General features: G+C 31.5%; 1 protein-coding gene across 1 annotated transcript in view; it reads left to right on the forward strand.

The window, feature by feature from the left end:
* Positions 1 to 24,170, forward strand: part of AGPS (alkylglycerone phosphate synthase) — a 111,796-nt gene that overhangs the window by 34,878 nt on the left and 52,748 nt on the right. Inside the window, 7 exon segments of the mRNA XM_039855771.1 lie at positions 902 to 1,022; positions 1,117 to 1,191; positions 5,083 to 5,154; positions 6,696 to 6,775; positions 10,180 to 10,260; positions 18,975 to 19,100; positions 21,127 to 21,235. Of these exon segments, the coding sequence (XP_039711705.1) occupies positions 902 to 1,022; positions 1,117 to 1,191; positions 5,083 to 5,154; positions 6,696 to 6,775; positions 10,180 to 10,260; positions 18,975 to 19,100; positions 21,127 to 21,235 (664 nt within the window).

Raw genomic sequence — 24,170 nt, forward strand, 5'->3', positions numbered from 1 at the left:
AGCAGCATTGTTCACAGTGGCCAGGACATGGAAGCAACCGCCGTGTCCTACGATAGATGATTGGCTAAGGAAGCTATGGTACATATATACAATGGAATATTACTCAGCCATAAGAAGAAATGAAATACTGTCATTTGCGACAGCATGGATGGACCTCGAGATAATCATGCTAAGCGAAATAAGCCAGACAGAAAAAGTTGAAAATCACATGATATCACTTATATATGGGATATAAACCCAAAAGCAACAAATGAGCAGGACAAACAAACAGAGACTCATGGACATGGACTATAGACTAGTGGTTACCAGAGCGTAGAGGGCAGGGGAGGAAGGAGGAGATAGACAGAGTAAAGGGGGTCAAATATGTGGTGACAGAAAGAAATCTAACTATGGGAGGTGAACACACAGTGTAAATATATATATGTCTTACTGTTAAAGTGTACAGCTGAAACTTACTGGATTTCATCAACCAATGTCACCATAAAAATTAATTTAAAAAATGAAAAACATAATCAAAATATAGGAAGTGATAAATTTTTATCTACATGTGAAATGAAGATAATACAAAAGTCAAGTAGGTTTACCCCAGTCTCCTTAATCTGAAATTGAAGATTTGAGACTTTGCTATCTTGACTGTAGTCTTTAGAAATAAGAAAAGTTGGGCCTTAGAAGCAAAAGAGGAAACAAAAGGCTTCTATAACTTATGTTACAGAATGTGATTAACCAGACCGTTTGTAATTTGCTACTATCAAAAAGTTGGTTTCCATATGTATTATTTGGCATTTTCCTATGTTTCTGTCTTAGTTTGGATATAAAAACATTTTACAGTCACCCTCCCTAACAGAGGTATTCAAAATTTATTTTCTAGAAATAAGTCAAAGAACCCAATTTTATTTTCTAGGCATCCTTAAATCCTAGTGATACACCTCCTTCTATTGTAAATGAAGATTTTCTTCATGAGCTTAAAGAAACTAATATTTCATATTCACAAGAAGCAGATGATCGAGTATTTAGAGCTCATGGTAAGCAATTTTATCTAAGCGCTATTTATTTTTAATTTTTAAGTTTCCTATAATTTAAGATGTTTTGCCTTTTCTTTTTTAAACCACAAAACAGGTCACTGTCTTCATGAGATATTTTTGCTCAGGGAAGGGATATTTCAGCGAATTCCTGATATAGTTTTATGGCCAAGTAAGTTCTTTTTTTCTTTGTATCCTTAAATTATTGTTAAATTAAGTAAATTTAGTATTGGAAATATGTAATTTTTAACATATGAGTTGTAAAAAATATAGATAGCTGTATTTTTAAAGTTTGCTAAAGGTTATATAATTCTTGATCTGATTGTCCTAAATTGTTGGTTTTAAAGATTGACTTTGTTGTTGTTAATTAAGTCTTTATTTTAAATAAACAAACAAATATCATATTAGGAGGTCAGTAGAAATAAATATATTGAGAAATCAGTAGAAAAATGTATCTGGTTAATTTGAAAGCTTAATGAAATTATCAATAACATTATATTCAGATCATTAGTTAAAATAAACTTAATTAAAATAATTGATTACTAATAATAGTGATTTGTTAATCTTAGCTTACAGGCTAAAAAAATATGGTGTTCAGATGGCAAAACAAGTTGTTTAATACACATATTTTCTTTGATATAAATGATTAAATTTTGAGAATTTTATTCAGGGATTTGGCTTGAGTTAGAGGATGGACAATCTTTCTGCTATTTTACTCTGCTGATGCACTATATATATATATAGTCTTTATACCCATTTCTTCTATCAGAAAATTTAAAGCAGAACAGGTATATTGTTCCTTACTGTTCATAATTACTTTTTTAAAAAGTTCCATTGGTTTTCTGACTTTTTCCCCTTCTGACTCTATAAAAGGAGTATATAGAGTATTTTATTTTTCAGAAAATTGGCTCATTCATGGACTCTCAGTTCTTAGATGAAATCCTAGTATCTGAGTATTGTACCTTAATACGGGGATAGGAGAGAAGTGACATACATAGGAAATCCAAGAGCATATGTAGCTGAGATGAAATTACTTTCCTTATACTTATGATGTATATTTTTTCTGTGTGCTTGGAATAGTGTGAAATGCCTTTTGTCTCTCTTAGTTTAGTATAGAAATTTAACAGTTCCTGAAAAAAGAAAACATATATTCAAATAGAAGAAATGCTTTTGTTTCGCCTGCCTATTTTTTAGTAGTTTTAGGCTACTTCTCTACCAAGATTTGAGGAAGGATCATTCCATATTTTATTGGAAAAAATGAAAGCAAAATTAATCAATTTTCATTTCCCATAGGCCACCTAATAAACTATCCTTTGATATATTTTGAATAGAACTTTCTGCTGCTTTTGGGTATTTTCTTTGTGTGTCTGAATATTAAAATGCTAAGAGAATTACTATAATGGGAATATATGTCTTGCTTTAAATAGTCCAAATATTTTTTAAAATTCAGATTTTGGAAACATATGGAGTTAGTTGTTGCACAAAAGTTTCTTTATGCTGTAAAATCCTCTCACAACTTCGACCTTCCAATTTTTTCTTTTTCCATTCCAGTGTCTAATTTAGGCCCTTATTGGCTCATAGCTGTAATTTTGCAGTAGCTTTAAAGGTTCTCATGCCCCAAGTTTCTTGTCCCTCCAAGCCTCCCATACACTATTGACATGAATTTTTCTAAAGTATTCCCTTTGCTGTCTTATTCATACCTCAAGAAACTATATGAATAGTGTATTGGTGCCTAAATCAAGTTTATGATTTTATTCTGTTGAGTCTTCCAGCATGAGGACTTGGAAATAGTTTGTCTCCCAACAGGTTATCAATTCACTGAGGCCTTTATTTAACCTTAATGTAAATTTTTTATTGTTGATAAAGTTCAAGGTTTTTTTTTTGCATGAGGTCGAGTTTTGACACAATGTGGCAATTTGAGACAACATGGTATTCCATAGAGTAAAGGTGGCTGTCTCATCTTGCAGTTTGAATAGATATATACCATATATATTATACACACACACACACACACACACACACACACAAACACACACACACACACACATATGTGCTCATGCACATACACATACACATTTCTAGGAAATCTATCATTGTGGATATCTTTAAGTCTGGCTGTAATAAATCTCATTTCTACATGTTGCTTTAATAGGATGTCTAAGGCTTATCTAAGAGTAAGAACTTGTAATTTATATAACTTTTCTGATTTAGAATAATCTTTAAAGCAAGATTCGTCACCAGACAGCTCGACTTTTCATTTAGTTTGTATAAGTAATTAGTGACTCATACAATATATGTTATATGCAGTAAGTATGCTTGTAAAAATAGTTTCCTTTCACAATAACATTTAAAAAATTACATCACATATTCATTTAGTATTTATGTATTATTTGCAGCGATTTAAATGCCAGAACTTTAAGTCTGTGAAAATATATGCTAGGTACTGTTCTAGTTTTTGCAGATAAGCAGTGAACAAGACAAAAAATCCCTGTTCTCAGTTGCCATACAATTTAATTGGGAGAAGGGTGGACACAAAACAATTAACAAGTACATATATAATGTATTGAGTGGTGAGAAGTGCTATAAAGAAAAATAAGACACAGTAAGAAGACAGCAAAATAGGGTAGGTAGTGGGATGAGGGAGTGCTGTGGCAGATAACATGGTCAGGGATAGCTTCTGATTATGCAACAGTCTTAGAAATAGTTTTGTCTTGTTAAAGGTTTTTAACATACATCTTCAGGTATCTTATTTATTATTAAGGAACCTACTGGTATTTAATAAAAATTTTACCACAAAGAATAAACTTTATAAGCTTAATCTAAAACCTTAAAAATGGATTTTCATTAAAATTAGAATGATACAAACGACATATTCTTAGCCTTAAGCAAACCTGAGAAATGATAATTACAACTTTCATAGAACAGTATTTTTATATTCACAAATGGATATTCTTTTGTATATTTTCCTTTGCATCTTTATTTCCTTTTCAGGCCCTTAGTAAGTAATACTCAATTATTCCATGGTTTCCTTATCTCATGTCTCTTTCTTCTTTATGCTATTGCATATTGCATAAGACGATTGATCTTTCTAAATACTCCCTTTGCTGTGTTGTTCACCTCCTTAATGCCCTATTGCTAGTCAGATTGAATCTTAGCACCTCTTGTTTGGTATTTAAAGTCTTCCTCAGTCAAGTTTTTGTTACTTATATAACTTTTACACTAACAAAGGTAGCCTTCAGTTATGTACAATAGTAAGGAATTCATATACGGTATATCATAATATTTTAAAAATTAGTTTAAAAAACAGAATAAAGAATCATCAATGGATACAAAAATCAGTGAAAGTATGATGAAAAACTTGATATCTCCCCACAAGATACTCATTAATTATAGTAATTTTAGAGTGGAGAAACCTAGCAGGTACTGTATAACCATCATGCACATCCAGATATAACACACTGAGAAAGGCACATCACTTCTGTGGAATTGCTGCCAAAATGTATAACCTGAATTTAATCATGAGGAAACATCATACAAACTCAAATCAAGAGACATTCAATGAAATACCACTGTTCTTAAAAAATGTCAAGGTCATGAAATTCAAAGATAGACTGAGGAACTGTCTCAGATTAAAGAAGGCTGAAGAGACATGACAAGTAAATGCAGTGTGTGATTCCGGTCCAGAAAAGTGTACATTAGTGGAACAGTTGGCAAAATTTGAATAAGATCTGTAGGTTAGTTAATAGTATTATATCAGTGTCAATTGCTTGGTTTTAATAATTGAACCATAGTTATGTAAGATGTTAGTATTTGTGGCTGCTGGGTGATGGAAATTTTTGTACCATTTTTGCAACTACTTTGTAAGTACGAAATTATTTCAAAATGAAAAGTTAAAAAAGTAAATACTAAACAGTTGTTTTAATATAGCTATTTCATGTGTTTATGAGTGAATAATTGAAGGGAAAGTTTAGATGCTAAAGAACTTTTAGACATATTTTTCAAGGTTACCCAGATTTTATTCATGTTCCTGTGATTAATTTATTTTCCTTTTTTTTTCCAACAGCATGTCATGATGATGTAGTTAAGATTGTGAATCTAGCATGCAAATATAACCTTTGTATCATACCAATTGGTGGTAGGTATTGTGCCTTTTGAATTTTAATAATATAAATTTGTTTTCTATTTAAAATATTTGTATTTTAAATATTTGTGCCATCCCACTGAAAACAAATATTCTATAATTATGAGAAGGTCATTCTGAAAAGTTGATTTATGCTGCTCCTTTCTGTTTGGAGTAGATCTAGCTAAACTGTTCGAGATGTGATGTACCCTTAATGCATGGCTTCTTTTCCATATGGATCCTCACTGAAGCCATGACTTTAATGCCTAAATAAGAATATGTTCTTATTTCAGTAATTACTTTCTAACCATTATCCTTGTGGAGAGAATATTTTTCAAAGGCTAAATATACCCAACATAAACCTTTGAGGAATGCAATACAGTGTAAATGATCTGATGACCAAATCAACAAAATTTTTTAATACTGGAAACTAACATTATTTTGCATTTTAAGACAAATTTGATCTTTCTTGATCTTTTATTAACCACATTGTTTTAACAACTTATATAAGCCAAAGGAAATTGCCTTCACTGACTGAATTGGCAGTGATAGAATGGAAATGGGACCCCAGCAATTCAGAAGCTCCAGATTCCTTCTTCAGCTGACACTTTCTGTTAAATTCATACAAAAAAGACACTACAGTGCAACTATTAATGAAATATTTTCCTGATTTCAAATGACCGTGACAAACAAATTGTGATTACTGAGCACAGGCATGTTCTTAACTAACAATTCATGGTCTCACCTTGTAAAATTAAGCTGAACCTCATAAATCAGCACCCCCTATAATTCTTAAGCTTGTATCAAGGTGACTTCCACATGTTTTCTGTTCAAAATTTATGGAAGTACCAGTTAGGAATTTATTCTGACATATGATGATGATACAAGTATGGTTAAGAACTAGGAACACTGTATTCTGTATTGGTTTCAGGAAATCATTTTTCCTTTGACAACAAATGTTAATGGAAAACAGGAAAACATTATTTAAGTACATCTATGTATTATTTATTTTACATTAATATCACTTTCACTGAAGAACATACAAATTTGTTTTTGAATATCATAATCTGGGCAGTTTTAACTCTTTTATGTTCTAATTGATTAAAGCCTTTTTGTATAAGAATATAAGATACTATTTTAAGTGATCTATGAATCTCATAATTATGGTAGAAGGGAGATAATGGTGTCTCTAGTTTTTATAGGCTGGGTGTTTTTCTCTTTTAAGCTATCTTTCTACAGTAATCATTAGCTTAGAACTTTTCTAATCATGTTTTTGGAGTTTCACAAATTGCTAGGGGCTTCACTTGAGTGAAGGGGATGGAGCCATATCCCATTGCTTTCAGCTCCATAATAGTTCTTCATTTTGGCATGCAGCATGAAATAAAGGTGAGTTTGCTTTTAGTGTGTTAGCATTTACAAATTACATTTTACAAAGTAGAAATAGGTATTACTTTCCTAGCAGGCCTGTCTGTATGCTTTGTATTAGGGCTTTGCCCTAGATATGTAGCTAAAAATAAAATATTTGAGCATAAAGTTGTTGTTTCCTATTTTGGCAGGAGGAACAAGTGTCTCATATGGGCTGATGTGTCCTGCAGATGAGACAAGAACAATTATTTCTTTGGACACTTCACAAATGGTATATGACCATTTAAGATATATTTGAAGATAGCTTTTGGTTTAAAAAAGTTTTTATGGCTCTGTCTTAGTTGTTGTGGAAAAAGAGTGTATTGTCCATTTTGTTTTTAATTAATTTTATCATATTTTATCTTTGTCTTTAGTCTCCAAAAGCTAAGCTCACTCTTACTATAAGGCACATATCTTGGATTCTACCAAATTGACATGTGAAATTGATGATTTAAGAAGCATGGATTGGAATATTGATATAATATATGACTCGATTTGTATTGTTAAAAAAGAAAACAAATAATATTAGTTAAGGTTAATTTGAATCACCAAAACTTACTTGTTTCCCAGATTTTTACCAGTGCTGTTGCATTTTCACTTGTGGAAGAATAGAGGGGCTAGTTTTAATGATAGGATTATTTTTTGAAATTTTGGCTCTTTGAGGTCTAAGAGTTGTACACTGTGGCATGCTAAAGTTTTAATTTGGGTATGAACTTAACTTTCATATAGTCAACAGTATTCTTGGTTACATATTCCTCCATTACAATAAAAAATAATTTTTTGGTAACTTTGAAATTCTTTCAGACACCAAAGTAGAGCGAATAATATACTCATTCTCTAGATTAAATAATTATTAATATTTTGCCATATTGGTTCTTTCTTTTTTCTCTACTTTTTGTAAAGCAAATCTTGATATTATGCTACTTTACACCTAAATGTTTCTGTGTATCTCTTTTTAAAAGGACATTTTCTTACTGTATTATTATCACTCCTGGCAAAGTTAAAAGTAAATCCTTATGTCATTTAATATCTTGTCCACATTCAGATTATCTAGCCATCTCAAAATTATCTTTATTTTATAGTTCATTTGTTCAAATGGGGATTCAGACAAGGCCCATGTTAGCTTTTGGTTGTTTCCCTACGTTTCATTTTATATGAAGCCCTGTTCTCCCTTTTAAATGCTACTGACTTGGAAAACTAGGCTATTTGTAGTGTAGATCATATCATATTTTGAATTTTTCTGTTGCTTCTTCTTGGTGCCATTTAACTCTTCTTCAAGGCTCTGTATGTGTCTAAACCTGAAGTTAGATATAAAATCTAGTTAGATTCTGTCATAGCTTTTAGTATTCTAAGCAGGAGTGTCTCATAGATAATATGTTTTTCTATGTCACATCACATTCAGGAGGTACATAATAGCCTGGTTGTCCACTTTTAGTGTTGCTAAAATTGATAAGCAAGTTTAGGTAATAACAGCCTGATTATTCTACTATAAAATTACCCATCAACCTTTGTCCTTATCCAAGATTTTAAGAAAAGGCAGTTTTCTTTGATGATAGCTTAAAAGTAGCCTATTCTGGAATAGGATTTGGAATGTTTTTGAAATTCTGAGTCTTTACCTTACTATATACAGATTTACCTCTGAATCTGTTACTGAATGTGTAAAATGGAGACAGTAATACTGCAGAAGGTTATTGTGAAGATTAAATTTTTCCTCTTCCTCCCTACTCCTCCCCGCTACCATTGTCCATGTCCATGAGTCTCTGTTTGTTTGTCCTGTTCATGTTCACTCCTTTTAACATTCAACTCTTTCAAATATTATAATAGATATGTGGTCCTTATAACTGTCCTTTACATTGAAGTCAGTAAGTTATATCTTGCATGACCGTGCACAGTGTACTTCTGATACAGTATGTACAACATATGACTAGAATTAGTTGTGTCAGTTTTCTACTTAAATACACATGGGCAATAGACTAGTGGTTACCAGAAGGAGGGAGGTGGGGGAAGGGGGGAGGTAGACCAGGTAAAAGGAGTCAAATATGTGGTGACAGAAAGAAATCCAACTATGGGAGGTGAACACACAGTGTAAACATATATATGCCTTACTGTTAAAGTGTACAGCTGAAACTTATGGATTTTGTTAACCAATGTCACCATAATAAATGAATGAATGAATGGATGATAATATTAATGAATGAATGAATGATAATACTATTGGCCTTACAAGTTTTTGTTTTATTGTTAACTTTTGTGGGGTAATATATAGTGGATGTAATAGAGTAACCAATACATTTTCCTTAGGTTTCTCTGTGAGTGCCTATAAATGTGTTTTTTCTCTTTGTTTCCTTTAGTTTCTTTGTTCTTCCAAAAGCATGTTTGAAACCCTGGTAGATACAAGGCATATAATTAGCACAAGTATATAATTGCCTCAAAAATCAATCTGCTGATTCTTGTTTTTATTGTAGTTATTGTAGTATAAGATACCATCAGATTACTAAATTCTTTTTATTTTATAATTTAAAACTTCTTTTTGTTTAGCTGCCATGGGACCAAAAGCCTGATTTTGCCATAATTATATTAAAATTACTATTATCTTATTTTGAGAGTACAGTTATAATGATAGTTTTATATAACATAGAACAGTAAGTACATTCACAGACATCATCTTATTTAATGTTTATCATAGCCCTGTGAATTAAGCAGTGCAGTTATTTGTGTTCAAATGTGGAATATAGGCAGACTTATTTTTGTATTTATTGCCTTCCTTCCTTTTTATTATTAACTAGTTTTGTCTGTATTAGTTGTTGCCATGAAATTGAACATATCAAAATGCTAAGAAAGCTTCTCTGGGATCCAGAAGAAGATCCTATATATTATCTGGTTGCGCAACCAGATAATATAAGATTATCTGGTTGCGCAACCAGATAATATAAGATTCATATATATATAAAATTAAGTCAAATAAGATATTAAAAACATTTTTTTTTTACAGTCATGCATTTGGTAAGTTGAGCCAGATGATATTCAGTTTGTTCTTTTTGGCAGGAGGCCAGGTTGTGCTTTGTTTTCTAGCTGGCCTCTTTGATCCTATTTTGCATTAAAAGTAAAGCATTGATGCCATTTACTGTATTAAAATGTCTTTGCCAAGTGTCTTTTTCTAATCTCATGGCATCCCTTTTCTGATAGTCTTAAATTAGATATGATTACTGACTATCAACAGTAGTGCAGGTAGTATTTACAGAATGCCAGGAACTGTGTATGCTAAGCTTTTTATGTGTAGTATCTCACTTAACTTTTACAGCAATCCTGTAAGTAGGTATTACTATCCACATTTTACAAATGAGGAAACACTAAGCATAGTTAAATAATTTACCTAATGTAAGAGGTAGAGTTTAATTCTAATTAATATTTGAATAAAGACAGGATCTATGTTTTAAAACAACTCTTGTGTAATATGCTCCCTTTGTTCCTATTTCTTTCATGTAGTATACTCAGAGACAAGTGTAGCTTTCTGGTGTGGGTATTCCTACTTGCTGAATTACTCTCTTGTCAGTTGCAGCTTTGAGGTAGGAAGTTATATTTCCTGAGAAAATGTTAATAGCTCATAGAGAAAACTTTTTTCTTCCTTTGCAACAGAATCGAATCCTCTGGGTTGATGAGAACAATCTGACAGCTCATGTAGAGGCTGGCATAACAGGACAAGAGTTGGAAAGACAGGTATGTTATTTTTTTAATATAGATTTTCAAAACCGCTATGTGTCTCATCTGAATGAAGGACCTTTCACAATACATTCACTGAATAAATTTGTTCAGTTTCTGTTGTGTGTCAAGCATTGAGCTAGATGCTGAGGGCACAGTAATGTATAAGACACCATTCCCTACCCTTGGATAGCTTGTGTTATATTATGACAAAGAGTTAGGTAAATAGACATTTACGATTCAGCGAGAAGCCTAGGTAAAGGCTAAATGTGGAGTGTGTGACTCATCAAATGGGGTTAGGAGGAAAAGAGTTGGACAAAGAAAGTTTCTCAGAGAAGGCAGCATTTAAAATGAGACTTCAGGATAAGTAAGAATTAGCAAAAAAAAGAGATGGGGTTGGGGAAAACAATCCAGTCAGAAAGCAGCATGTGCAGAGGCTTTAAAGGCAACTCTTGCTTTGGGGGGCCTGCCGATAGCTGAAGAAAGCTCAGGTCTAGTGTGTGTAGATGGGAGAACACATATTCTTGGTGTTTGTATATTTAGTGGGTGTACATAGAGTGGTGGTAAAGGATAAAGACGGGAAAACACAAAAGAGGTCAGGTTGTAAAGGGCCTTATATAAAGCCCATTTTAGAAGTTTGAACTTTACCTTTCTGCTTAGCTAGTTTGGATTATTGTGTGGAAGATGGATAGGGCATGTAAGAGTAGGTTAGAAGGATGCTGCAATAATTCAGGCAATTGCTGATAGTGACCTGAAATAAAGTAGTAAGAATGGAGCACAGTGGAACAAATTGGATGTAGAATTCTCAGAAGTTGATGATAAATTATATCAACTTGGTAAATGTTGATATTTGCTCTTTATTGAATTTTTCAGTGTATAATTTCATTAGTAACTGGTCATCTCATATAGTTAGTGAAACTCATAGTTTTGGGGGGATCCTTATATACTTTCGTTGAGACCTTATATACTTTTTTGGGGATCCTAATGAATTTTTGGAAAATTTTAGATTTCTTTCATGGATTCTAAGCGGGTAATAATTAACGTATCGGTTCCTTCAACCTCTTCAAAAATGGTTGAGATGACTGTAACTCAGCTTTGGTAAATAAAAATTAGAAAGTCTAGTTTCTTAGTGATGTACTCACCACTTTATTCAACTTGGGTTACAGAGACCACCTCCCTCTTTATAATAGGACATTGAGGGGTACATAACATGCTTGTTGATCTTATTTTTATTTTTTTCCTTCTTGGTAAAGAGTTGGATAAAGTTGATATGCCAGTGAAAATTTCTAGATGAAAAACTTTGAAAAAAAGTATTAAAACTGTTCATTGTCTTTATTTTTTATTTAATGCAGTAAGATAGAGAGACCTGGAATAAAATGGAACATGTTTGTTGAGGCATTGTTAAAGGTCTTCAATAAGTCAAGGTTTTATATAAGTCAAGGTAATTAGATTTGTTAATTATTATAGTTTATAATGCACTTCAGTGGGCAGACTAATAATATTTAATGAAAAAAATCTGTAAAAAGTCCTGTGTTAGCCTTCCATTATGCCTGAAGGAGGTATTATCAGCATAATAAGTTTTTATAACAAAAAGTAGCCTTTTATATCTCCAATGTTATATTGTTTATTATAATATTTGATGTAGTATTTTAACCTTCCTGAGTTTTCTTTTTTTTCTTTTGAAAGGTTAGAATTAAAATTAAAATTAAAATTTCCTAGACTAGGAACTTCTGATATTTTACCTACTAGTTCATTTCTCTAAATGCCAATATAGAACTTTATTTTTTGCCTCTAAGAGAAAATAATATAGTTTCTATATCTGTTTTGACCTCAGTTCAAGTTCTTCCTCTTTTAAACTTCTGTGTCCTTCAGTTTCTGCTTCAACTGATGTAACCAGCTTAAAACATCCTGCTTTTTCCTTCTAGAAGTTTTAAAATGACACAAATATAGTAGTTGGGTAGCACAGGTTTTAATCTTTTTAACTTGTTTATGACATTGAATTTAATATCTATAAAGGAGGTCACTAATATGTCAGTTATGGATTTTGGGAATTTGTTTCTAGGCTTACTAAATTTAAATCTTTGGCTACTTTATTTTATTAGTTAATAGTCTGGAGATATGTGATGACGTTTTTTCCTGCCTAGGGGCTCATTTCCCTGTGCCTTAGTTTCTTAATCTATGGAACAGAGATAATAATTCCTGTTTCATAAGGTTTTTTGTAGGATGGAGTAAGTCAATAATGTAAAGTACTTAGAACTTTTATCATTCCACTAATTTTTATTGAGCACTGTCTGCTTCATTCAAGCACAGCTGACTTGAAATATTCCTTCTATATGCTGAAGACTCCCAGATTAATATCATCATGTCAGGTTTCTTTCCTGAACTGTAGACTTATTATATCCAGATACCTAGTTGATGTCTCCACTTGCATATCTAATAGACATTTTAGACAAAATGTCCAAATAAATTCAAGATTTTAAAATTTTAATTTCCATTTTCCTCCACAGTTTGCTTATTCTGTAGACTTCTCATTCTCAGTTGATGGAAATGCAGTTCTTTGGGCAGCTTGAGCTAAAACCCTTGTAGTCATTTGTTTTTATTTTGTTGTTTTATAATAGTCATTGAGGTATAATTGTCATACAATAAATTACACTCATTTAAAATGTACAACTTGATAAATTCCAATAGATAAATACAACCATGAAACCATCACTGCAATCAAGATAATGAACATATGCACCAACTCCAGAAGTTTCCTCTTGCCTTTTTATAATCCTCTCCAACCTACCTTTACCTTGCCCATGGCAATCACTCATCTGCTTTCTGTCACTGTAGATTTGTTTGAATGTCCTACAATTTTATTAAAATCAAATCATATACTTTTTTGCAGGGGGAGAGTGAGAGTATGGCTTCTTTCACTAAGCATAATTATTTTGAGATTCACACATATCGTTGCATATATCAATAGTTTATTCCTTTTTATTGCTCAGTAGTGTTCCATTGTGTAGATTGACCACAATTCAACAAGTTTCCATTTGCTTGTTGAACACGTGGGTTATTTCCAATTTTTAGCTATTACAAATAAAGCTACTGTGAACATTCATGTGCAAGTCTTTGTATAGACATATACTTTCATTTCTCTTGGGTAAATGTCTAGAAATGAAATGGCTAAATCAAATAGTAAGTATATGTTTACCTTTTTGAAAAACTACCAAATGTTTCCCAGACTGATTACATCATTTTATAATCCCACTAGCACTGTGTAAGAGTTCCAGTTTCTCTACATCCTTTCCAATACTTGTTATTGTTAGTTTTTTAAATTTTAGTCATTCTAGTACATGTGTAATGGTATCTCACTGTGATTTTAATATTGCATTTCTCTAATGACTTCTGATGTTGAACATCTTTTCTAGGGCTATTTGCCATCCATGTATCTTCTTTGGTGAAGTATCTGTTCATATTGTTTGCCCAAATTGTAAATTGTGTTGTTTATTTTCTTACTGAATTTCAAGAGTTTTTAAAAAATATTTTCTGGGTATGTCCTTTTTCAGATATATGCGAATATTTTTTTTCCAGTCTGCAGCTTGTCTTTGCATTCTCAACAGAATCTTTGGAAGGGTACATGTTTTTAATTTTGATGAAGTCTAACATGTTATTTTTTAATTTTGTATATCGTTCTTCTGTTGTCATATCTAGAAACTTTTGCTTTACCTGGGTTATGAAAAAAAGATTTTCTCCCATTTAAGTTTTATAAGATTTAGTTTACATTCAAGTCGCTGATGAGTTTTTTAAATTGAATATATTTGACATAATTTGTAAATTTAAGGTGTACAATGTATTACTTTGGTATATTTATATATTGTAATACGATTGCCTTTGTAGCGATATTTGGGACCTCTATCACATTCCATAATTGTCCCTTTTTAGTAATTGGCATAATTAAGTTTTAGCCTTTTAGCAATTTTGATGATTATAATACAGTGTTATTTTCTATATTCATTACACTGTATGTTAGCTCTCCATGGCTTATTTACTACTTGTTGCAAGTTTACACCCTTAAACATCAGTCTTATCCCCCCAACCCCCCATCCCCTAGTAACCACCATTTTGCTCTCTGTTTCTTATGAGTTTTCTTTTTCTTTTCCTTCCTCCCTTCCTCCCTTCCTCCCTTCCTCCCTTCCTCCCTTCCTCCCTTCCTCCCTTCCTCCCTCTTCTCCCTTCTCCTTCCTTCCCTCCTCCTCCTCCTTCCTTCCTTTCTTCTGAGTTTGACTTTTTTAGATTCCACATGTAAGTGATACCTTACAGTACATGTCTTTGTCTTACCTCATTTAGCGTATTATACTCAAGGTTCATTCATGTTGCTACATATGGCAAGATTTCCTTTCTCATGAATGAATAATACTCCATTGTGTGTATATGTATGTATGTAATCACATCTTTTTTATCCATTCATTTATTGATGGGCATTTAGATTGTATTCACATGATGAGTTTTGAAGATTTTTGAGTTCATGTTTGTGTATGGTATGAGGGATGGATTAAAGGTTTTTCTTGTTTGCACATGAATATCCAGTTATTCCAGCATCATTTGTTGAGAAGTCTATCCTTCTTTTCATTGAGGGAGGGTAGTCTGTTGTTTATGTATATGTGCATCTAGTTCTATTTTGTTCCATTGATCAATGTTATCTGTCTTTATGCCAGTACCATCCTGTTTGGATTATTGTAGCTTTATTATAAAAGTTGTTTTGGCAGTTCTAGATTCTCTGCATTTCCCTGTGCAGTTTATAATGAACTTGTCAATTTCTGTTAAAAAAAAAAAAAAGCCTGTTGGGATTGTGACTGGGATTACATTAACTCTGTACATCAATGTGCGGAAAACTGACATCATAACAATGTTGATTCTTCTGACCCAAACATGGAATATCTGTAGTTTTGAGGGGTATATAATTTCTCTCTGCAGTGTCTTTTGGTTTCCAGTGTACAGATCTTTAATATTTTTTAAATCATATTTGTCTCTAAGTATTATATATATTTTTGGTGCTATAGTAAATGGTAAAACATTTTCAATTTCCGAGTGTTCTTTATTAATATATAGAAATACAATTGATTTTTTTTTATAGAGATCTTATATCTATCTAGTAGCCTTTCTAAATTCACTAACTAGTTTAAAAGTTTTCTTGTAGCTCTCATCGGATTTTCTACATATATGATCATGACCTCTGAATAAAGACAGTTTTACTCCTTCTTTTCCAATCTGTGTGCCTTTACTTTTCTCACCTGATTGCACTTGCTAGAACCTCTGGTGCAATGGTGAAAAAAAAGTGAAAGTGGACATCATTGTCTTGTTCCTAATTTAGGAGAGATGCATTCAGTCCTTTACCATTAATTACGATGTTAACTATAAGGGGTTTTTTTTTTTGGTAGATGTCTTTTATTAAGTTGAGGAAGTTCCTTCTTAGTTTGCAGGGATCTTTTGTTGGCAATGAAAGTTGTCAAATGCTTTTTGTGTCTTAAGGTAGAAGATGGGGACATTTATTATTTTTCTTTTAGGTTTTCAATACTCTAAATTTAGGCTTTCACTACTGTAAATTTCCCCTAACTACTGCTTTAGTGGTATCCTAAAATTTTGATATGTCCATTCATTTTCACTTATTTCAAAATATTTTCTACTTTTGATTTTTTTTCTTTCACCCATGAGTATGTACAAATTATTATTTAGTTTCCAATGATTGGGGGATTTTTCCATACTTCTTTCTGTTATCGATTTCAATGTTAATTCTATTGTGTTTAGAAAAAATATGACTTGAATCTTTTCCAGTTAATTGATACTTCTTTTATTATTTTAAGGGTTGTTTTAGGGTTTATAGTATACATCTTTAATTTAAAACAGTCTACCTTCAAGTTATAACACTTCAGAGTTTAGTATAAAGAACTTTACAATATTATACTTCCCTCTCTCCTTGCCTCCTTTGTACTATTATTGTCATATTCTACTTTTACATGTTGTAAAGCCTACAGTATATTATTTTTGTTGAAACAATTATCTTTTAAAGATATTTAAATAATAAATTTTTTTTTATATATTTACCCATCTAGTTATCCTTTCTAGGACCCTTAATTCCATCCAATGTTATTTACCTATTGCTTGAAGAACTTCTTTTTAGTATATCTTTACTGTTGATGAATTCTTTCTACTTTCTTTGTCTGAAAATGTCTTTATTTTATCTTAAAAATAAAAACTTTTTTTAGGAGCAGTTTTAGGTTTACAATAAAAAGAGAAAGGGAGGTTCATAGATTTCCCATATGCCCCCTGCCCCCACACATGCATTATTAATATCACTTACCTGAATGGTAGATATTTTATCAAGAACCTACATTGACACATTGTAATTACCCAAAGTCCATAGTTTATCTTAGGGTTTGGACAAATGTATAATGACATATCCATCATTATAAAATCATACAGAGTATTTTCACTACCCAAAATTCTTCTGCCTGTTTATCCCTCTCCTCACCCATCCCTGGCAACCACTGATCTTTTTATTGTCTCCATAGTTTTTTACCTGTTCTAGAACATCACAAAGTTGGAATCACAGAGTATGTAGCCTTTTCAGATTGACTTCTTTCATTTAGTAATATGCATTTAAGGGGCCTCCATGTCTTTTCATGGCTCGATAGCTCATTTCTTTTTAGCACTGAATAATTTTTCATTGTCTGGATGTACCACAGTTTATCCATTCTCCTACTGAAGGACATCTTGGTTGATTCTAAGTTTTGGCAATATATGAATAAAGTTGCTGTAAACATCTGTGTGCAGATTTTTATGTGAACATAAGTTTTCATCTCCTTTGAGTAAATACCAAGGTGCCCAGATGCTAGATTGTCTGTTAAGAGATGTCTAGTTTTATAAGAAACCACCAAACTGTCTTGCAAAGTGGCTGTACCATTTTGTATTTCCACCAGCAATGTATGAGAATTTCTATTGCTCCACATCCCCACCAGCATTTGATGTTGTCGGTGTTCTGATGTTTGACTATTCATATAAGTGTTTTCTGGTATCTTGTTTTAATTCACGTTTCCCTGATGACGTATGATGTGGAGCAGTGTTTCATATGATTTTTTGCTATCTTTGGTGAGGTATTTGTTTAGGTCTTTTGCCCATTTTTTAATTGAGTTGTTTTCTTATTGTTGGCTTTTAAGAGGTCTTTGTATATTTTGAGTAACAGTCGTTTATCAGATGTATCTTGTGCAAATATTTTCTCCCAGGCTATTCTCTGATCCTTTTGGATTATTCTTTTCTCTGGTTCTGGGTAATTTTCTCACTTGTCTGTACTTTTTAGCACTCTAGACGCACTTATAGAAATAGTTTTAAATGTCTGTTAAATGGTTTCTTCTGTATTGGTAATATGGAGATTTTGTCATGAGAATATTTGAAAACTCCCTGTGCAGTGCCTAGCACATCTAAGTTCTCTATGAATGCCTTTTCTTTTTCTTCTCCTAATTTTAGAAAATTTGAGTGACAGTAATCTTTTGGGAGCAAATAATATGAATATAGATTGGGAGTTAGGGAAGAAATATAAGTTAGACAATCTTTATTATAATCTGTTCAGTCATTTATTTAAGCTACCTACTTGTAGGTGGTTATTAACTTCTTAAAATTAAATAAATGTATTTAATATTTAGTGAAAAAAATCCTATTTTGTAACAATTGATGTATTTTTAAACCTTAGCAACAAAACTAGAAAAGGTAAATAATTTGCATTACTTGTGTTTAAGAGCTAACAAATTATATTTAACCTAACAGGCTCTTGATTTTTAGATTACAGCTTTCATACTGTATTTAAATACATAGATTCAAACATAGCTGACATATTCTACATCTATGCATGGCTTATTTGAAAAATTGAAGCAGTTGCTTAACTGGATGATTATCAAATGGGCAACACAGATTGATAGGCTTGAGTGCAGTAGACAGTGAGTATGCAGATGGTGGTGTCTGTACTGTTTGACATGAGATGGCTGAGTCTTTAAAATGATTTCAGTGGAATGGCTTTGGTGTTGTTGCAGTAAAGGGCATCCATTCAACCTCAGGTGCTGTGCAGATGGTAAAGCCAAGCTAATATAGAAAAATGAGAAACAAGTGACTATTTAATGTACAGGAATGCATGATCTGCATTCCAAATAAATGACAGTATTACATGCAGGAAACCTAGCCAGATGGCTGTACATTAAAACACATGACTCCTTGAGAGAATTAAGTACAGGCAATTTGCTTGGATTTTCTGCAGGCCTGCTGCATATTATATTAGGGTAGGGAGAACAAGAGATTAAGTACTTTATTTATTGAAAGTGTTTAGGTGAAATTGGCAGTTATTTAAGCATAATCTGATCTCCATAAGTATTTAAATGGTCTCTTTGTGGGAAAAAAAAAAGTAGGGAGGGTAGTTGGCTTTAAAAATAGAAGTATATAAAGAGTAAGATTGGTTAGTAAACCTGTAGAAAATTCAACTGTCTTTTGGACCACATTTTTCAGTTTTGTAAAGTTTTCCTCTAGACAAAAGCTTAAAAATTTTTTGACCAGTATTATAAAAGTATTTCTTTTTCTATGTAGGTTTTAATGAGTCCAAATTCTAGTGACATATGGGAATTTTAAAGTAGGAAGAGTTAATGTGTTGAGTGCTGTGTGAAATAGGACTATTTTCACTAGTAAAACATTACATTTTTGTTTTTCAGCTTAAAGAAAGTGGTTATTGTACAGGTCATGAACCAGATTCTCTGGAATTCAGCACTGTGGGAGGATGGGTATCTACTCGGGCATCAGGCATGAAGAAGAATATCTATGGCAATATCGAAGACCTGGTAAATTTTTTCTAGTTATTGTCTAATAATTGATTAGTATATAGAGATTATTATACAGTGATTAAAGCCTTTAAAAAATTGAGTAGAATGGTAAAGTCCCCCCAGAAGTATATCCCTTTTGATTATAGTAATGTCAGCTATGTATAATAGAAGCAGTAAAAGACACAACTGTGATCATTACTTAAGGGCGCTCCTTTTCAAATGACTAATGAACTTTATAGATGTTTCATAATATCTGACTTATAAAAGATATAAATATTATTTATAAGCCTCATGGAGCCTCAACCTTCAACTCCACCAAGATTTTAGTCAGTTTATTTAGGTGATCTTGTCATTGCTACATCTTTTGCTTTAGGAGATTTTAAATTTATTTTGCTGGAAAAAAAAATTTCTATATAGAATTAAAGAGCCCAAATGAAAATGTTCTAGTAAGCAGTAGTATAATATCTAATGTTTTATGTGCACACTATTTTGCTTTAGCTGATCCAGTGCCAGTGCTCTGGGAGTTATTGTGATATTAGTGTAACTATGGGCATTCTGGTTAGGAATTAGGTATCATTTGTTCCATTTGTAGCTTTTTCAGTGATTAGTTGTATGACTTTGTGCTAATTGGTTCACCTTTCTAAATTTCAGTTTCCTCCTATGTAAAATAATGATAATCGCTGCATAGAATTATTATAAGAAGTGAAGAACATAAAATGAAAACTCTTAGCAGAGTCCCTGGTGTGTAGTATGTGCTTCATAAATGTTAGTTCCCTTATTATCAATATTTTGATAACAATTCAAAATAACTTTTTATTAGACCATTAAAGTCGATGTTCCTAACATTATTTTTAGAGCTATTTAGCTTTGCTTTTCAAATCTAACGTTCCAACATTTTCATCAGTATCTTTGTTGCTAGAAATATCAAATCTTTAATGAAAATTTTGGTTCTTTATAGTTAACACCCAGCAATTTAAGACTTTAAGTGTTTATGTTATTAATACTTTTTAAATGTTTATATTATCCTGGATAAAGATGTTTATACATTTTTAAGTCTTTGAATCCTTACAGCCAAATTGCTCTTATAAGAATTTTATGCCAATTGACTTTCCCACTAGCACTATGAGAATCTTTATTTTATTGGACTCCATATTTTGTCTTTTAATTTTTTATTTATTTAATTGCTAGTGAATGTAAACTTTTAAATGATCTCATTGGCAATTTTTATTTCTTATTTTGTAAATTTCTTATTGATGTCCTCTGCTTATTTCCTTTAACAGTGCATAAACTGTTTTTATTCATTTGTCCAAAATCCATTCTAAAAATGTATTAGATTTTTACCTAATCATTGCTGATTCAGATCTTAGGAACTGTTTTTGAGTGACCCCCTCTCTCAATATACTTACTTTCTCACCTGTGTGAGGCATATCTCACAGATACATCAAACACATGTCTCTCTCCCTCTCTTTAACTCAATCACTGGATCTCCCTCTTCATTCTAGTTTTGACATGATCATAATTAATACTTTGTTTTTTTTTCACTCTTTCCTACTAAATGGGCAGATTAGGTAAGTTGAAGGAAGAGATAAGGCAAGAAGAATTTTTTCTTAGAATTCTAAGCATCTAGAACAGTGCTTGACATGAATAATACTTTTTCATAATATTGTTAAATAAATGAAAGAATGAACCTATTAAAATATGATCATTGTTTATTTTATCCATCCTTCAGTTTTTTGCCACATGAATAATCCTAGACTAAATTTGGTTTAAAGAATTGTGCTTTTCAGTTCTTAAGATGATGAATATACCTAAACCAATAAGAATCATAGCTGATTTGTTCCTCTTTGAAAGTTTATAAAATTTAGTTTTAGTCTAAGAATTGCTAAAAGATATTAGAATTCCGAAGGGCATCACCATTTATCACTTACCCCAGTATTTAAAAAGTAGTGTTTTATATAAATATATATGGATGTGTGTGTACACACACACACACAACATTTACTAACAAATGTGTAGAATTTATATCGTGCATTGTATTAAACAGGTGGTTCATATAAAAATGGTAACACCTAGAGGTATAATAGAAAAAAGCTGTCAAGGACCTCGTATGTCAACAGGCCCTGATATTCATCACTTCATCATGGGATCTGAAGGTAAATATAACTGCAAATTTATTATGAAAAAATACAGGTTAGTGACTCAGTTTTGTGAAAATCTATGATGTTGTGGTATCAGATCTTTGAAAGAAAGACACATTTTATATATTTAAGGAATGGTGATTTTTAAAAAGTTTTATTACTTTAATTTAGTACTTCATTAAGTTTTTATTATAGGAACATCTTATTAAACTTCCTCTTACATTTTGCTTTTTTATAGTTTTAGAGACAGCTTGGTCTTTTTGGTTTTATTTGATTTTTCTTTTAGAGTTTTTAATCAATAATATTAAGAAAAGTACTTGTTAGGGTTTAAAATGGTTTGCTTTAGCATATTATAATATCCTTTTAATCTTGTCTGAATAATAGGGAGAAAGGACTGATAAAGTATTTTTTTTTTGTCTTGTCTTTCTACAATTATGTCTTTTGTTATTGCTATTTGATTATTTTAAGAAGTAGAATTTAAGATTCTGTTATTCACATATCTTTTAAAACTTTTTGGTCTTTTATTTTTTTATTACTTAAGTAATATCCTTTACTTGGCTACTTGAAGTGTAGTTCTCTATTTTATCCAACACATTTAATTCCTATACCAACCTGGAAAAAAACTAACCTTCTAACCAACTAACTGTTATGTAAACACTATAAATTGTATGGTTAAGATGATCATGGGTTTATTTTTTAATTCATAGAATGGTAGAAAGGATTACTCCTTAAATTCAAAGAAATAAGATAAAACAAGTGTTTCTGAATTAGCAGAAGAATTTGTTACTAACCTCAGAAGGTGGTACAAACTGAAGAAAATATTTTGGGAACATTTAGCTGTATGCATAGATAAAAAAACAGCCATATAATAAACTAGGATGTTGGGGCATAAATTCTAATCTTTGACACTAACTTCAAGGAGGGAAAAAGTAATAAACTACGTCTCTTAGAAGTCAACTACTGAGTTGATAACCAGTGGGATAGCTTAGTGACAAACCTTTGTCAAGATAATCACCCCATTATACTCTCTTCCTTTTCTGATCAGTATACTCTTCTATGGAAAAACAGAAAAGTTTTAATGAGAAAAATATAAAATGTTAAGTTCCTTCAAATAATATAGTTCTCTAATAAATATTCTGGAACTTCTTGTACTGTTACATCATCTAAAAGTTAAATAAAAGAATATAACTTTTTTGCTATCACATATCAGGTTAACAATTAGATATTAAAGCTGATAATTATTAATTATACTATAGATTTATATGTTGTTGGAGTCAACTCTATAAATATAAAATATCTTTTCAAGTAACATCAACACTTGAAACTATATGATTTTATTAACCAATGTCAGCCCAATAAATTTAATTTTAAAAAGTAACCACATCAAACATTTTTTTTATCTCATCAATTAGCATTTGGAAAATTCTCTTTGCTAGGTACTGTGCTGGCACACTCAGGACACAGGTAATAATAGACCATTATAATACAGTATGATAAATTCTCTGATAGAAATAAACACAGGAAAAAATATAGACAAAGGTCACATTAACGGGTACTTAAGACGTCTTCACAGAGAGGCCATGCCTGAAGTGGTCCATGAAGGTTGATAAAAAGAAAATAATTCCTGACAGATTTGAGGCAATAAGGTGGGGAGGGAGTTGTTCTACAGAGAGAACTGCACGTGGGCAGGCTTAGAAGTGAGAAAGAGCCAGTTGTTTAATATAATGGGAACATAAGATTTAATTGTAGGGTGAAGTGGGCAGCAGGTCTAGGGGCAGAATGGCAATGGTTATAGGGCGGTTGGAGAGATAATATGGTCTTTTATGCCTTTTTAAATAGTTTGAATGTTATCTAAAAGACTAGACTACCTTCCTCAATAGTAAATTAGTGAATAAATTTTAGGAAGGCAAAGTCATTATAATGATAAAGTAAACAAAGAAATATGATTTATAAAATATATATTCTAGGATAGATTACTGTATTTAAATGAGCTCTTATTATAAATACACATGCAGAATGCCATAATTTAAGAGCATGAACCATGAAATCTGTCAGATCTGGATTTCAGTCCTGGTTTCACCACTTAAATTTCTGTGACTTTGTGAAAATTAGGTAATTTTCTATGCCCAATGTCCTCAGCTATAAAATGTGAATAATAAAAGTATCCATCTTTATAAGCTTTTTGTGAGGATTATTTGAGATTCTGCTAAGCAGTTTATAAGCATTTAGTAAGTGCTCAGCAAATATGAAATTTATCACTATTGTGACTATTTATTATTTTGGCATTAATGATCTTTATAAGTGTATTTGTGATTTTCTAATCCCTATTTCTGTATGTATGTGGATATAGAGTCATCTTAATATAAGCCGGAGGACGGCATGTTCAGAAAAGTAATTTCTGTAAAATCATATTCTTTTATAAAATATTTTATCTTCTATTTTGAACTATCTAAATAACCTTCTCTGCCTTAAATGAGAACCATAAACTTTTCCTTGAGCTTTAAAAATATTTTGCTATAATTAAATCATTTGAGGACAATCTCGAATGCATCATCATTAAAAAGCCTATTTTCCCTACTAGGTTCCACATGTGACTAACCACATTAAGTTTAATGTTTTTGTCTTTTTGTTTTATGACTTTTTCATAATAATTTTTTTCAACAAGCAGCTTCTCATTTTAAGTGCTATAACATGATCAGCATAATAAAATTATAATAAATATTCAAATCATTTGAAATGCTTTGCATTCTTTTCCTATGTGTGGAATTTACTAGTAACTTATAATGATTCGTTCTTATTAAAAAATTGGTTAAAAGTACATTTCTTAATCCATGATCCACCCTTTAGCCTTTGCTCTAGAATGAAAAAGTGAAATGCTTGCTATCAGGTCTTTTGTGTGGTTTTACTAATCATCTTTGGTTAAATAAATCTCATCCTTTACTAGATTCCT

Source organism: Pteropus medius, unplaced genomic scaffold (genome assembly GCF_902729225.1).
Source record: "Pteropus medius unplaced genomic scaffold, Ma_sr-lr_union100, whole genome shotgun sequence".
NCBI classification, from domain to species: domain Eukaryota; kingdom Metazoa; phylum Chordata; class Mammalia; order Chiroptera; family Pteropodidae; genus Pteropus; species Pteropus medius.